The sequence below is a fragment of the Panthera tigris genome, chromosome C1 (assembly GCF_018350195.1).
Source record: "Panthera tigris isolate Pti1 chromosome C1, P.tigris_Pti1_mat1.1, whole genome shotgun sequence".
In the NCBI taxonomy this organism is placed as follows: domain Eukaryota; kingdom Metazoa; phylum Chordata; class Mammalia; order Carnivora; family Felidae; genus Panthera; species Panthera tigris.
Genome location: NC_056667.1, coordinates 5,765,665 through 5,781,941, shown reverse-complemented (window position 1 = coordinate 5,781,941; position 16,277 = coordinate 5,765,665). Strand labels below are relative to the sequence as shown.

The 16,277-nt window shown below is 60.8% G+C and overlaps 1 protein-coding gene across 7 annotated transcripts in view; it reads left to right on the top strand.

The window, feature by feature from the left end:
- The window catches only part of RERE (arginine-glutamic acid dipeptide repeats), a 422,829-nt gene extending 412,197 nt beyond the window's left edge, over positions 1–10,632 (top strand). For 6 of the 7 annotated variants that reach the window (XM_042994378.1, XM_042994377.1, XM_042994380.1 and 3 more), the window contains 9 exons: positions 113–312; positions 1,540–1,701; positions 2,203–2,316; positions 2,594–3,915; positions 4,025–4,247; positions 4,564–5,287; positions 6,933–7,079; positions 7,561–7,741; positions 8,091–10,632. In XM_042994378.1, the coding sequence (XP_042850312.1) occupies positions 113–312; positions 1,540–1,701; positions 2,203–2,316; positions 2,594–3,915; positions 4,025–4,247; positions 4,564–5,287; positions 6,933–7,079; positions 7,561–7,741; positions 8,091–8,124 (3,107 nt within the window). In that variant the 3' untranslated portion in view covers positions 8,125–10,632. The remainder of the gene's footprint in view (positions 1–112; positions 313–1,539; positions 1,702–2,202; positions 2,317–2,593; positions 3,916–4,024; positions 4,248–4,563; positions 5,288–6,932; positions 7,080–7,560; positions 7,742–8,090) is intronic. The other variant, XM_042994379.1, reaches the window with a different exon arrangement.
- Positions 10,633–16,277: the final 5,645 nt, after the last annotated feature.

Sequence of the window (16,277 nt, the reverse complement as noted above, 5' to 3'; positions counted from 1 at the left end):
GGCGGAGGTGGCGGGTATTCCTGAAATCCTCTCCCGCCCTGGGAGAGAGCGGCGGGTGTCTGTCCGAGCCCACGGAGGGGCCCCCCACCCGCACCCCTCTTGCCTCACACAGCCTCCAAAGACTGGCACCACGGGGGCCGGGAGAACATCCTCCTGTGCACGGACTGCCGCATCCACTTCAAGAAGTACGGCGAGCTCCCCCCCATCGAGAAGCCTGTGGACCCCCCACCATTCATGTTCAAACCTGTCAAAGAGGAAGACGATGGGCTCAGTGGGAAGCATAGCATGAGGACACGGCGCAGTCGTGGCTCGGTGAGTCCTCGGGCAGGTGACCTGGGCCGCTTCGGGTTACTAGGACGCCCGGGCTTGTGCCTCCCGGGAGGCTGGGAGGTGACCGGTTTTATGTAGAGGACCAGCCTCCTTGAAGGAGTGATTGGCCCCAAAATACTAGTTCTGTCTGTGGGTCTGGGAAGAGCCTCTGTTCTCTCCTTCCCTCCCTCGTGTCGTCCTCGGGGAGTCAGTGGGGTATGCGTCCTGAACTCAGCGTCAGTTTCTGGTTCAGTGCGTGCCCTCCAAGTCCCTCAGACCTGCCTCTGGGCCCTGAGCCTGACACCTGCAGTGGCCGTGTCTCTGCTGCCTAAACTTGCAGCTGCCTTTTTTTTTTCTTTTAAATAAATATTTGATCCAGTTTTGGAAACTTTCGGTACATTTTTGTCCTCACTATATAGCCCTTTTCATAAAGAGGTTTTGTTTTCTAGGTTGGAAATATGTCAGCAGGGCCTTTGGGAGTGAGAGTTCTCACTAGGGATACCGCCAGAGTCTTCCCCCGTGGCCAGCCTCCCCAGCGGCCCTTGCAGGCCTGTAGAGGGCACCGTCCACCTTCCTCTGACCCTGGCATCTTGTCAAGGCTGCCGCGCCCTGGCCACCCAGCACATGGACTGGCGTGAATCATTGTATCCCCATCTCCTCTGAGTCCCATGGCTTTGCAGAAATGAACCGAAGCGCTTGGTGGTTTTAGGAGCTGAGCCACATTATTTGTCGGTTTATCTCTTTGGGTCATTTCCCATCCTGTCAGATGAAATCAGCAGGTGTTTGGTTTGGGCAAGGAAGTGGGCAGTTCCGTGGAACAAACAGGAAGGGTGGGGTGATTTAAAGCAGACCCTGTGTGTGATCGCCATTCTGGAGAATCTGGCAGAGTAAACGGCCCTCGCCAACTTCTGCCCCTCGGAAAACCTCGCTCGTTTCTACCGCACAGCATCCAGGACCATCCCTGGAGATGAGCATTTTAAGTTAAGAACTGCTGTCTCCTCCATGTGAACTCACCCATTCACCCCTCGTTCTTCCCTTCAGTCTGCATTGACCCCCACACCGTGAGGAAAAGCTGCAGGTGCCTGTCACTTGCCAGGCACCCTGGTCTGGGATTTGCCATAGGGCAGGTGTTTGGGTCTGCTCCCGAGGCTCCAGCATGTATGCTGGGCCCAGGTGGCCCACAGCAGAGCCTGGGGTCCAGTCTCACCAGCCTCTGGTCTGGGTGGGCAGATGTCTACACTGCGCAGCGGTCGTAAGAAGCAGCCAGCCAGCCCTGATGGTCGCGCCTCGCCGATCAATGAAGACATCCGCTCCAGTGGCCGGAACTCACCCAGCGCTGCCAGCACCTCCAGCAATGACAGTAAAGCAGAGACAGTGAAGAAGTCGGCCAAGGTGAGGTGCCTGTCACCCAGGGTAGCGGGGGCTGCTTGGGCCTGCCCCCTCATTAACACCCCAGGTTGCTGGAGTTGATGTTCAGCTCCCTCAGACATGGGGCTGCGGGTCGTTCCTGGAGCCGCCCTAGGCATCAGCATTGCCTGGCCTAGGGCTGTGGACTGGGGTCTGGGGTCTGGGGTCCAGGGCCTGGACAAAGGTGGTCCGCTGCAGCTCCCAGCACTGACCTTCAGGAGCCGTCTCTGCCTCAAGTTTCCCAAGGCCTCGGAGGCAAAGGGTAGGGTGTGATTAGAAAGGCTCCCTCCCCCCAAAGCCAAGTTATTTCCACCCCCAGATATTTGTTTTCTCCCGGCCTCAGCTGGTCCCTTCCAGAACTTTCTTGCTTCTGGAGATGGAGCTCAGAATACAGGAGCAAGGTGTCAGCAAACCATTGTCGTCTCTCCCGAGGCTGAGGGACCCCCTCCCTCGGCCTGATGCCCCTCACGGGCTTTCCCACTGCAGAAAGTGAAGGAGGAAGCCTCGTCCCCGCTCAAGAGCACCAAGCGCCAGCGGGAGAAGGTGGCCTCCGATACAGAGGAGGCCGACAGGACCAGCTCCAAGAAGACAAAAACCCAGGTGAGCTGTGCAGCCTAGCCACAGGGACTGTAGCTCAGGGACTGCTAACACCCCCCAAGAAGCCCTGAGCCCAGGGTCTCCCTGGGGCATGGCAGGGCCCTGTCTCCTAGGGAGGGACCTAGAGTGGCCTCCGACGCCAGCCGGACCAAAGGAGGACCTGAGGTCCCCGGGGCCAGGCTCGCCGCCTCGTCTGCACGAACCTTTGTTGTGCGCCCGGCACGAGGCAGAGAGAGCTCTTGCCCTCCAAGAGCTTCATCCCTCCCATCTCCGGTCCTAGGAAATCAGCCGGCCCAACTCGCCATCCGAAGGCGAGGGAGAGAGTTCTGACAGCCGCAGCGTCAACGATGAGGGCAGCAGTGACCCCAAAGACATCGACCAGGACAATCGCAGCACGTCCCCCAGCATCCCCAGCCCCCAGGACAACGAGAGCGACTCGGACTCTTCGGCCCAGCAGCAGATGCTACAGGCCCAGCCACCGGCCTTGCAGGCTCCCAGTGCGGCCACTCCGGCTCCCTCCGCCGCCCCCCCAGGGGCCCCCCAGCTCCCCGCACCGGGACCCGTGCCCTCTGCCACTGCGGGCCCTCCCCAGGGCTCCCCCTCAGCCTCCCAGCCCCCCAGCCAGCCGCAGGCCCCAGCGGCTCCCGCTCCCCATGCGCACATCCAGCAGGCACCCGCCCTGCACCCACAGCGGCTGCCCTCACCCCATCCCCCGCTGCAGCCCCTGACCGCGCCGGCTGGCCAGCCCTCCGCCCCACCTCACGGCCAGCCCCCGCTGCATAGTCAGGGCCCGGGCGGCCCCCATAGCCTCCAGGCCGGGCCCCTGCTGCAGCACCCAGGCCCCCCTCAGCCCTTTGGTCTCCCTCCCCAGGCCCCTCAGGCATCAGCTCTCCCTCATGCCTCCCTGCAGCCCCCAGCCTCGCAGTCAGCACTGCAGCCCCAGCAGCCTCCTCGGGAGCAGCCCCTGCCGCCGGCCCCCTTGGCCATGCCCCACATCAAGCCCCCACCCACCACGCCCATCCCCCAGCTGCCGGCCCCACAAGCCCACAAGCACCCGCCTCACCTCTCAGGGCCCTCGCCCTTCTCCATGAATGCCAACCTCCCGCCCCCACCGGCACTGAAGCCCCTGAGCTCGCTGTCCACGCACCACCCTCCCTCGGCCCACCCGCCTCCCCTGCAGCTCATGCCGCAGAGCCAGCCCTTGCCCTCCTCCCCTGCCCAGCCCCCAGTGCTGACCCAGAGCCAGAGCCTGCCCCCTGCCGCTCACCCCCCAGCAGGCCTCCACCAGGTGCCTCCCCAGCCCCCATTTGCTCAGCACCCCTTTGTCCCTGGGGGCCCCCCTCCCATCACTCCCCCCGCCTGCTCCTCCACCTCCACCCCACCCGCGGGGCCTGGCCCCTCAGCCCCGCCACCCTGCTCTGCCGCCGTTTCTTCGGGAGGCGGCGTACCCGGGGGGACAGCCTGCCCGCTCCCCACCGTCCAGATCAAGGAAGAGGCTCTGGATGATGCCGAGGAGCCCGAAAGCCCCCCGCCCCCGCCTAGGAGCCCGTCCCCTGAGCCCACTGTGGTGGACACCCCCAGCCATGCCAGCCAGTCAGCCAGGTAGCGGCTTCCCCGGAGCGTGGGCACAACCAGGGCAGGGACAGGCTGGGCGGCTAGGGCAGGCGGAGGCCCCGGCAGGGCCCCATCGAGAGATGTGACCCTTCTTCAGGTTCTACAAACACCTGGACCGTGGGTACAACTCGTGTGCGCGGACGGACCTGTATTTCATGCCTCTGGCGGGATCCAAACTGGCCAAGAAGAGGGAGGAGGCCATCGAGAAGGCCAAACGGGAGGCTGAGCAGAAAGCACGCGAGGAACGAGAGCGCGAGAAGGAGAAGGAGAAGGAGCGCGAACGGGAGCGCGAGCGGGAGCGGGAGGCGGAGCGAGCGGCCGTAAGTTGGGGTCCACCAGGCTCGTGGCGTCCGTCTGCGGCCCCGCTCTGGGGCTCACCGTCTCAGCTACACTCTCGGATGCCCGCGGGCGTTATCTTTTCTCTCAGATGCACAGCCCCGGCTGGGGCACAAGGGAAGCCGAAAGCGCAGAGCAGGCCGTCCCAGCAGGGTCCAGACCGCATGCTTGCGACCCAAGCCTGTCCCCGGCCATGGTTGGGGCTGGCCCCTGGTGTTGGGGAGGAGGGACCAGGTTGGCTGGTCGGTACGGGCCGGCAGCTGGGCACCTGCCGCTCACACCCCCGCCCCCTTCCTTCAGCAGAAGGCGTCCAGCTCAGCCCACGAGGGCCGCCTCAGCGACCCCCAGCTCAGTGGTCCCGGCCACATGCGGCCATCCTTCGAGCCGCCACCAACCACCATTGCTGCGGTGCCTCCGTACATCGGGCCCGACACTCCCGCTCTTCGGACTCTGAGCGAGTACGCTCGGCCCCACGTCATGTCGCCCACCAACCGCAACCACCCCTTCTACATGCCCCTCAACCCTACCGATCCCCTGCTGGCCTACCACATGCCCGGCCTCTACAACGTGGACCCCACCATCCGCGAGCGGGAGCTCCGGGAGAGGGAGATCCGCGAGCGGGAGATCCGCGAGCGGGAGCTGCGGGAGAGGATGAAGCCGGGCTTCGAGGTGAAGCCCCCGGAGCTGGATCCCCTGCACCCAGCCACCAACCCCATGGAGCACTTCGCCCGGCACAGCGCCCTCACCATCCCCCCCACTGCGGGCCCCCACCCTTTTGCTTCTTTCCACCCGGGCCTGAACCCCCTGGAGCGGGAGAGACTGGCCCTGGCGGGCCCCCAGCTGCGGCCTGAGATGAGCTACCCTGATAGACTGGCGGCCGAGCGGATCCACGCCGAGCGCATGGCCTCGCTGACCAGCGACCCCCTGGCCCGCCTGCAGATGTTCAACGTGACTCCGCACCACCACCAGCACTCACACATCCACTCACACCTTCACCTCCACCAGCAGGACCCCCTCCATCAAGGTGGGTGCCCCCCGGGCCGGGCTGTGACAGGGTGCTGTGGGCTGAGCTCTGGTCGACAAGGTACGGACCAGACGGGCAGAGCCGCTGTCCGGAGGCAGAGGCGGTTCTTTCCCGAAGGAATCCTCAATTCCTGACAGACCTGAGGACGTTCAGCGTCTGTCTGGGAATCCTCAGCTTGCGGTCTCCTGGTTAAAGCTTCGTTTCTTGGTCCTGTGCCTCCGGTGCCAGGGATAGCAGGAAGCAGCCTGTGCTCACTGAGGCGGGTTCAGGGCGGGAGGTGGGGCCTTGGAGCCCAGGCGAGGCCAGGGGACACCAGGGAGGCTCGAGGGAATCTTCGAGTGAGGACTTAAAAAGAACATTCCTTCTGTTCCCCACTGAGGGGCGGGGCCTGGGCTTCTGCTGGCTCATCCCGTCGGGACCACCCGGCTCTCTCTGTCCGCCCTGGGAACGAGAGCTCCCCCGGGCCCGCCGACCGGCCGGCTGGGGTGAGGGGGGCTGTGCCGGCCCCGGGGCCCCGGGGCCTGCCGTGGGCTCCCGTGGCACAGCCCACGTGCGGGACTCCCAAGCGGGTAGACCTGCCTCCGGACTAGGGAGGAGGGTGACAGATGGAGCAGGACCGGAGGTGGGGAGGCCCGCACCTTCCTTCTACCTGTGCGCCCAGCCCCGAGGCAGGGAGCCCGGACTCCGTGCACGAGGATGGTTCTGGGGGAGCCGAGGAGCTGTCACGTCTACCCCATAGTCCTGACGTCTGGAACCTCGTGGCCGCCCGGCATGGGCTAAGCTCCGTGGCCGGTGGATGTGTCCTAATGCCGCGTGGGGACAGGCAGTCGTCTGTTCATACAGCATTCATCCGCTTGGCAGATACTTGACTGAGCGCCTGTGATGTGTCGGGCACAGTTGTCAGTGTTGACAACAGCCCTACGCGCGTTACCTTCCCAGCCTAGAAGCGGTCAGTCAGCGTATCTTGGAGTGTGAAAAGCAGCGCGTGTTCTGGACGACAGCAGAGCAGGGACAGGGAACGGGAGCTGGGGGCAAGGTTGCTGTTAGAGAGGAAAGCTCGCCAAGACGGCAACTTTTGAGCGGGCTCGACGGTGGGCAGGGACGTCCGCAGGGACAGGGCGAGCAGGGGCACCTGGCCTGAGAGGAGAAGGCGGGGCTTAGTGAGTCTCACCCCACCGGCTGCTGGGCAGAGGGCCAGGGAGGCAGCTCTGGGCAGCGTTGCCAGTCCGGCTGGCAGCTGGGCGAGAAACGCTGGCTGGACCCGAGCGGCCCTCGGGTTCCGGTGGACCTGACAGGTGCAGGGCAAGCCTGGGGTGTTGGGCTGGGTGGGCTCTGATGACATGGGGTCCTCGGCAAGACGGTGGCGGGGGTGGGGGGGGGAGACTGTGCCTCTAGCCATGCTCAGGAGTGAGCGGAGGGGCTGTGTGTGAATAGCCGGCTCTTTACCTCCCTGTTGCTTTCTGGAACTTTCCTGCGGGTGGGGGTGAGGGCAGCCACCGTGGGTCAGGACTTTTGGTGGCCCTGGTGGCCGGGAGCCGGCCGTGGTGAGGAGGAAGCCACCGGTAGTCACGGCCAAGGAGGGCAGACACGGAGAGAGCCCCGGCGCCCCTCACCGCCCGCATCTGGACTTCTGCCCCTCTTTTAGGTTCAGCAGGCCCGGTGCACCCGCTGGTTGACCCCCTGACCGCTGGCCCTCACCTGGCTCGCTTTCCCTACCCCCCCGGCACCCTCCCCAACCCTCTGCTTGGACAGCCCCCCCATGAGCACGAGATGCTTCGTCATCCAGTTTTTGGTAAGAACGCACCTGGGGAAAGAGGGGTCCAGGTCCGGTGCGAGAGTTGGGTTGGTATCTGACGTCCCGTTCGTTCATTCCCTCATCCACCTCTTTAGCAAATACCCGATGATGTTTCCCGAGAGCTGGTGGGGGGGGATGGGTAGAGACGCATAAGAGCCAGGACGAGGGCAGTGCGACGTGAAGGAACAACAGGGGCGCTGAATTTACATTGAGGGGTCAGAGCGGACCTCTGTGAAGAAGAGCCTGAGCCACGAGGCCTGAGGACGAGGGAGCGTGTATTCCGTCCGTATTCCCCCAGCCTCCACCCCTGGGGTCAGGGGATCGCAGGGGCAGTAACCTGCTCCCCGGGTCCCTGCGGAGTAAGCAGCCCTCCTGCTCCCCGCCTCGGGAGGCCGTCTCCTGACCTGACCTCCTCGCCAGCCTCGTCCCGGCCGCTCCCTTGGCCCCTCTGTCTCAAAGGCCGTTCTGTGTCTGGCAGGTACCCCCTACCCCCGAGACCTGCCTGGGGCCATCCCACCCCCCATGTCTGCGGCCCACCAGCTGCAGGCCATGCACGCCCAGTCAGCAGAGCTGCAGAGACTGGCCATGGAGCAGCAGTGGCTGCACGGACACCCCCACATGCACGGTGGCCACCTACCAAGTCAGGAAGATTATTACAGGTGAGGCGGGGAGGGGCCGGGAGGGAGGGAGGGCCTCACTGTCTGAGCCCAGGCTCCCACCTGTCCCACCTGTCCCACCTGTGGCCACTGACCCAGCCTGGCGGACACCCCTCCTGGCCGTGCCCACCGTGTGCTTCGCCCGTTTCCACAAAGGCCACGCTCCCCCGCCCCCCATGGCTCTGCGGGCCCCTGGCGGGGACTCCCAAGGAGCCATCTTGACGGGAGGGAGACGAGGGGAGGGTCGGCTGCACGGGAGGCCACTCTGGTCACCTGGACCCTCGAGCTGCATGCCTGGTGGCACCTGCCCAGGCCTGGTGCTGAATACTTTCTCCCTGTTTTCCCTTTCTAGTCGACTGAAGAAAGAAGGTGACAAGCAGTTATAAGTTATTTATTTGTTAACGCTGGCTGTGGAAACCCCAATTCTTGGGGGGGAGAAACAGGACTTTTTACATACAATACGAGCTACAGAAGCAAAAAGAATATCTTCTAAAGATTTCTTTATATATTTAAAAACCCCACAACTAAAAATGTTATCAGCATAATAGTGTTTGTTTGTAGAGAGAATACCTTGAGACTGGTTTGGGTCTCCCTGCATGACAGTCCCCCAGAAACTTAGTGAGTCCTGGACTGGACTGAACATTCAGAAAACTTTCCCTGCAATCTTGGGGTTTGGCTTTAGTTTTCTTTTCCTTCCTTGATTTCTTGGCAGGTGCTAGAATCCAGTTCACACCCTTCACTGTGTGTGCAGACACACTCAGCCACGTGTGTCCCAGAGCCCACGAGGTCTGCAGATAGGTGGCATAGGTGTTTGGAATCCAAGAGCTATAATTTTTAAAAAAACTTTTATTTTAATACATTGTAGGAAATCTTCATAATTTGAGGAAGTTCTGCAGCATGGCTTTTTACGTCTGTAAATAAATAATTTTAGAACGGCATTTTTTTTCTTCCACAAACTATTCTGATCTATTTTTTCCAGCCATGTCACTAATTGTGAATTCCTACCAGCTATTGACAGAATACAGAGTTGATTTTTTAATAAAAAGTTATATATAATTATCCCTTTAATTAAAGGGAACAGATGGGCGTTACTAATTACAAACGGGCAGGAGCTTGGGACGAGGTTTGGTCGCAGCAGTGGGCATCCAGGGGTTTGCAGGGACGATGTCACAAACCGTTTCTTTGTTTTGCTGCCTTGGTTTTCACTTCTGTCTGTTCCTAGCTTGTGCTTCGCCAGAGGTGCGGATATTTGTTAGATCGAACCTTTTTTATTTTGTACCAGGAGCGCCGGAGTTAAGTGTCCACCTTGTTCTGTCTCCACGGGATAGAAAGCACATGTTTCTGTGTGTCTGATTGTAGATTTCCTTATACGTTTCTATGCACACACATTTGGCTCTTCTGGATGAACTGCCTTCTTAAATACTCTGACAATTTCGGAAACATTCTAGAAAATTCGACAAGAAAACGATTCCCTACAAATAGCACACGCTTGCCAAAGGAATCTGTTAGAAACTTCCCCTGTTGTGTGTCATCACTAGAATCTCCCTGCACCGAGGCCAGGCCACCCCTGCTGCACGGCCTGAGGCCGCTTTTGCTTGAGGGAGGCCCGGAGTTGGCATGGTTTTGGGTGGGGACGCCGTTTGAGTCCCACTCTTGCTCTCGTTCCTGGTCGGAATGGCTTCCTTCTGCCTGGGAGCTGCCCCTCTGAGGGCTCGGGCTGCTCTGCAGGGGGGCCGCCTCTCCTTCCTAGTTGTGGACGCGATGCACTTTCTCCAGAGCAGGGCCGGGCGTGGGGGGTGTCTGCGCCTGTCGATGAAGTGTTCTGTCAGGACGTGACCTTTCCCCGCTCCTCTCCCCTCAGACTGGGAGCCACATCCAAGAGCTGTGGGATGACAAGAGCACGTGTGGGTCGGTGGACGTGTGGGGCGTGTCTAGGGCTGGAGCCGAGTCGGGGGCAGGAAGAGAGGCTGGCGCTTTGACCCAGAAGCCAGCAGGTGTGAGCTCAGACCCAGGTTCCGGATTCAAGCCTGCATCAGGGCCGTTTCCAGTTTCTGTTAAAACTACGGTTGGTTTCCGTCGGGACAGATAGAGGATTGTTTTGTCTGTTGGGAATGTTTGTGGTTCTCTCCTTTGATTTTTCTCTCATTCCATTTCTGCCTTAACTTTAGCTCCTTAGAGGGGAGGCGAGCTCAGATGGACCCTGTGCCATCAGACTGGGGGCCGCACGGGCACGAGGCACTTGTTTCCTCTGGGGGGGCGGGCCGGCTCTCCTGCAGCCCCTGCCCCGCTGCCCCCACCTTCTCTGCCATCTTTGGTTTCCGTGCCTGCCATTCAGTTAAACCTTTACCGCCTCTCTGTGTCCTCCGTTTTTCCAAAGAAGAGACGGAGTGAAGTAGTCGGAAGTCTCGACTTGAAAACCGTCTGCAGGCGTTTCCTTGTTCGGTTTTGGTTCTTTCCCCATATCCCAGGGTGAAGCACTGAGATTCTTCCACTTAAAAACCTGCAACCCGAAACCCTCACCTGGTCAGCTGCACTTGGTTTAGGAGGCCCCAGACCTTCACAGTGTCTTTGAAGCCCGACCCCTTGGTTTCCTTTTGGATTTTCCTTCCTTTTGTTTGAAGTTTGGTTTTGCTTTTCTGTGTTTTGTACGTATCTTGTTGAATGTTGTCAAGATTGAGCTTTGTTTCACTGCAGGAGCAGAGTGTACATTCTGATTTGCTACGTTTATATATATCTTGAAGCTAAATGTATATATGAGTAGTTTGCCATGAGATAACACAGTGTAAACAGAGTAGACACCCAGAAATCGTGACTTCTGTGTTCTCTCCATTTTGAGTCTTTTGTAATTTTTTTGAAATATTTGTGGACATAAATAAAACCGAGCTACACTACAACAGCTGGGTGTTGACCGGTGGACTGTGTCTCATTCCTGGGAGCGGGCGGGGAGATTGGCAGTCGCCCTCCACCTAGGTCCCCCAGGGCGGGCAAGGGGCGGAGGGGAGCGCCCGGTTCCCCGCCGTTACTGGCACGCGGCTCGCCAGCCCTCCAGAGCAGCTTCCAGAAAGATTCCTGTCTGCCATGCCTGGTAGGAAGGGCAGGGTTTCTCTGGCTGAGTGCTGCCAGGGGCTTGCTCCAGCCTGACTGGCTGCAGTGAGCTCACCCAAGCAGCAGAATGGGTCTGGGGGTGATGGCCCTGGGACCAGGAGCAGGCACCCTCCCAGGTGAAGGGGCGTGTAGCTCCTTCCCCTGCTCAGAGGAGAGGTCTGAGCCACCCACCAGCACGGTGGCCTCCTACTCCTGTCCCCTCTCCCCCTCTCCTGGAGGCCTGCCAGTGCCCTAGCCCACCCTCAGAGTTGCTCTCTGGGATCACCCCATCGCAGAGGGACGGACAGCAGATGGCCTGCAGGGTGTGGACGTGGCCGTGAGGAGGCAGCAGTCATCAGAATGGATTCGGGCCGTGCTTTCGGCGACCGGCAAGGGCATTTTCTTGAAGCTTCCAGACTGTCCCTGGAAATTTATACGCTCACCTCTCCATCTGGGATACGGGTTTCTAGATGTCCTGGGAGATGGAGTGAGAGCAACCCAGAGCACTTACTATTGATAAACTGCCCTCAAACCAGGCAGACAGACTCCCGTGGTGGGGAAGGCCTGGGGAACGGCATGTGTCAGAACTACTGACCTTGGACGAGAAAACTTTGCCAACCAGAGGGTCCCGGGTGGCCTGCACATCGGTGGCCCTAGAGACGCTTCTGTGTCCTCCCAACAGCAGGAGTCCGCTCAGCAGCTTGGGTAGTTAGGGGGGACAAAGTTGAGGGGCCTGCAGAGGGGGCACAGGGGTGACTGTCGTTCCAGGTCAGGGACGAACAGGCAGGATGGGAGCGGCCAGGGGCGTAGAGGGAAGGGGGAAGCAGCTGGAACCCAGGTGCCTTCTTTGCTGGTCTTTTATCCACTGTACTTTATGAAAATAGTGTTTCGTAGACCTGAATTTATGAATACCAATTTCAAGTAGGTTGAATGATCAGACTTGCGTGTCTGTGAATGGATGTGTGGATTTATGCTGCAGAAAGGACCCTCATCAGAGCTGCACAGGTTGTAGTAGTTTCTCCGGTGTGGACAACTGTGGCCATTGTCCCCACCCTGCCACGCACCCTTTCCAAGGCAGAGGGCCTGCGGCAATGGATTCACGCGAAGGAGAAAGGGTCTGCCGTCCGGCCACTGTGCCCCTGGCCAGGCCCTCATCACTAGCTACGCTCCTCAGATGAGCTGGCGCTGGGGCGCCCCTCTGCCCCTGGGCCCCTGTGAGTGGATCTTCAGCTTGGCCGGGGTGGCTCAGCAGCCCCTCCCATCCTGCTCCCAACCTGCTGCAAACTAAGGAAGTGATATTTTGCAGGGCTGGGCGCGTGGTCGCTGTATCGATAAATGTCTCTGGTGAGCGCAGGTGAACGGGGTGCCCCGCGTGGGCGCCACCTATGTAAATGGAGGTCGCTTGTCTGTAGGGTGAGGATGCACAACAGAGAGATGAGCAGTGACCTCCCACATACACATGGAGGTGACCCTCAAATACCAGGAACGCGGAGCTGAACGGTTGTGAGTGCAGACGGCCGATGGGTGAGGGTCAGGGCTGGAGTGCTGTGTGGAAGCTCAAGAGACGTTTGGGGACGCCCCTCGCCAGTCTCCGGAGACCACGCGGTGAGACCCTGAGCACCTGAGTGTGATCTGGCACCGACACAGACCAGCTATCATCACCCTTGGCCTCTCCTGGCCAACCCGGTCGGCTCCGAACTCAAGACCCGTGGAATCCGAGCAGGACCAGTTACACCCGACACGCGGGGTCAAGCTGACAGGCCCCGGGGCCAGTGGAGGTGTCTGTCCGGCCCTCGACCCCTGAGCAGATCCTTCCCGCTGGCCTGTGGAGACACCAAGGGGACGCTGGCCTCCCTGCCCCCTCCCAGGGAAAATCAGACAGACGAGCTTGCTTGGGGGGAGGCGGGCCACAGCGTTGGCCGCGCAGTTGGATTCCTCAGGCTGCAGGAAAAAGCGAGCCTCTGGAGTCCTGGGGCTCCTGTGGAAGGCAGGGCCCGGCAGGAGTTGGGCCATCGGAGCTGCAGGTGCAATCGCGGCCGAAGCCCGTGGCTCAGGAGCGCATGCTTTACCGTGGGGCGCGTGAACCCTCACTGGCTTCTTTGTCCTGCGTTTTTGGTCCTTGGAGGTCTCGGTATCCGAGGTGTCCTTTCCCTGGGTCCTCACTGGGTTCCCAGCTGCCCTGGGGCGCTCTGGCAGCTTGAGTCCTGGGCCCCGGTGCTCTGACCCAAGGCAGCTGCTCCGGTAGCTGCGTTTGCCAGGAACAGCTTCCGAGTCGTAACTGTTTCCTTTTGGCATGTCGGGGACCCAGGCTGCGGAAGCTGTGCCTGTGTCCCCCCACCCCAACCCGGCTCCCCTTACCTTGGGCACCTCGTTACCGGACCAGGTCCCAGCGGGTGGAAGGCACTTGCTTTGCAAACCTTTGCTGACTGAATCACCAGGGCCCCCTTGCAGAGGGAGACTCCGTGGTGCACACTGTCCAAATGCGCTGTGGAGCGGTTGGTGGGGGTGAGGTGCCCTTGGGCCCCCTCCGAGGAGCTGGTCACTACTGTGGCACCTGAAGTGGCCCCCTTTCTCCCTCAAGCCGCTCTCAACCCCGCCTCCCCCTGACCAGCTGTGCCTGCTCTGGGACATCACAGCCCCTCCGGCTCTGGCCCTGGGATTCAGTTGGGGAGGGGGGATCCGCTGGTGGCCTCTGGGGAACCCCTAGGGTGTGGGCACTCAATGTAGTGAATTAATTAAAGATGAAACTTTAAGGCACGTCTTAGAAGACGCTTTCAACCTCATGAGGACAAGCTGTTTAAGGGCTGATGTCTTCTATGTGCCTGGCCACCACATGTCACTCCCAGGTCCCCTCTGCTCCCCTTCTTTGCACGGGCTCAGCTACACGGCAGGGCCACGGAATAGATTTGAAACTCGGTCCTTGCGACCACTCCCGGTCCTGACCGCCAGGTGGCGCTGTCTGTAAAGCCCTGACGCCGCTCATCTGCCGCTCTGGCTGCAGGGACCGGTCGAGGTCCCCGGCCCTGCGATGATGGGGAGAGATGTGTAGGAATGATGTCGAGTATTTTGGAAAAGAACAGACGTTTCCTGGAGTCCGGCAGCCAGGCTGGTGGGTCAGAGGTGAAGGGGCAGGATGTTCTGGGCAAAGGGTCACCGGAAGAGGTCACAGGAGCAGGGGCAAGATCTGGGGGCCAGGGGCCCCAGTTACGATGGGAGGACAGGAGCCGCTTCTCTTGTTCTCAGCCACAGTCCCCACGCTGGGTGTTCAGTAAACACTCGCTGAGTGGCGATCACCCCGTGGGACGTCCCCAGCAGTGACGATTTCTGGCACGGTGGCCTCAGTAGCCCCCTAAAGAGTCCCCCTGAGCTGTCGCTGCCCCCGAGGGTCCCGTGCCCCAAATGTGCCCCATCTCTGGACGTCTCCTCTCCTCCCGAGTCTTCCAGGAAGAGGGTCCTCTGCTGCCCTCCGACCTCACAGCCAGGACAGGGGCACGGCACGCACCTGCAGACCCCGTAAACACGACCGGGGGGGGCAGGAAGGAGCGGAGCGCCTCACCGCACCGCGGGGCCTGGCAGTTGTCAGTTCTGGCACATTCCAGGGAAGCCACCTCCGTTCCCTCGAGACTTGTGGCCCGGTGTGATGGGTGGTGGGGCTGCTGCCTCACCCAGTCCCCGTATCCCAGACCAGGGTCTAGCAGCCTGGGAAGGCAGACACCAGAGGGGGGAGGCTGTGGTTTCGTGACTGGCCCCTGTCCCCGCGGGCAGAGGCGGGTGTGTTCACTCCCAAGCAGCAGCAAGCGACGAGAGTCGACGGCTCAGGTTTGCTGGCGAAGTCAGGAGTGTCTGGGCCTCAGCGGCTTGGACAGGGTCCGTCTCATCGCCGGCCCGCAGAGCCAAGGCTTCCTCGCCCTTTCCTCTTACGGCCAGGCCGAGACAGGCTGGGGGGAGGGACCGCGGCGGCCCAACGCTCGCTCCAGAAACATCAAGCGGCGTGAGGCTGGAGTCCGAGGCCCCTGGTACCAGGGTGGGACCCTGTGTGACCTGGGCCAGGCGGTTAGTGTGCTTGTGTCGGGGTCCAGGTCGGTCTGCGAGACGCAGCAGAACTAGCCCCTGCCCCTCACTGGGGGAACGGGGGGGCGATGAAGCCAGAAGACTGAAGAAGCCGCTGAGCTCGCCACACGGCCTGGGCAGGACTCCGGGGCTCGTGAGCAGTGGCCACTGTCCTCGCCGTCCTCACGGCTCCTTTTCGAAGCGAAGAGAGCGATTCTCTGAGATGTGGAAACCCAGCGGGCGTGGCTCTCAGCGGGTCCGGGGCCTCCTCGAGGTTTGGATCCTGTGGCCGCTCCCACTGCCATCTGCTGGGAACAGACCCCAAAGTCAAGGGCAGCGATTCGGGTGCTGGCCTGAGGGCGACCTGTGCTCTGTGCCGCCCACGGACTCGGGGCAGATTCCCACGTGTAAGAGCAAACCTCTGTTTACTTCGAAAGTTCTAGGAAGAAGGCCCGAGGCCTGGCCAGCCAGGAGTGGGAGGGGAGCCTCTCTGCTTCTCACTCACAGATGTGACCATACGGGACAAAACCAGCCCAGACCGCAGGACAGCCAAACTGAAACCACCTATTTTAAAAAACCTGAAGGTCTTGTAAGCAATATCAACGTGGGGGAGGAGGAGTCTGGAGTCTCAGGAAAAGCACGGGACTAACAGGAGGCCCAAAGGAATTGTGTGACTTAGAAAAGTCACCCAGGGACGCCAGCGGGCCTCAGCCGGTAGAGCGTCGGTGCCGGCTCAGGTCACGATCTCACGGTTTGTGAGTTCGAGCCCCGCGTCGGGCTCTGTGCTGACGGCTCAGCCTGGAGCCCGCTTCGGATTCTCTCTCCCTCTCTCTCTCTGCCCCTCCCCTGTTTGTGCTCTGTCTCTCAAAAAATAAATGCAAAGAAAAAGAAGAAAAGTTACCCAAATTCTGTCTGCTTCACCTACACACTGAACAGGGAGGATGAGACCTACCTCACTTAGCTTGTAACTACCAAGGCTAAAATGGCATGTCATGAAGGCACAGAGAGAGGACTCACTGATTCCAACCAGGGTGGGCTGCACAGAGGAGGTGGCGTTTTAGACGGAGCTAAGTCGACTCAGAAATTGATGGGCAGCGAAGAGGTAGAAAGACTTCACCTGCGGGGAGAGCGTGGGCACAGGCACAGAGGACACCTGTGGTGGAGAGGGTTCTGGGGCCGCAGCACGGGAGGCTGGAGCCGGACAGAGGCGATGGGCTTGGGAAGACGGTCAGGGCCCAGGTGGGGCATGAGGAGTTTCGAGCTGGTTGCTGAGGCTCTGGGAAGCCAGAGGCAAGGGATACACTCGGGCATGTTTATGGCTCCCCCAGCTACAGGGTGGAGGTTGGGCGGGGAGGGTAGACTGGAGACAAGGAAGCGGGCAGAGATCCTGGGCCAGAACTGGGGC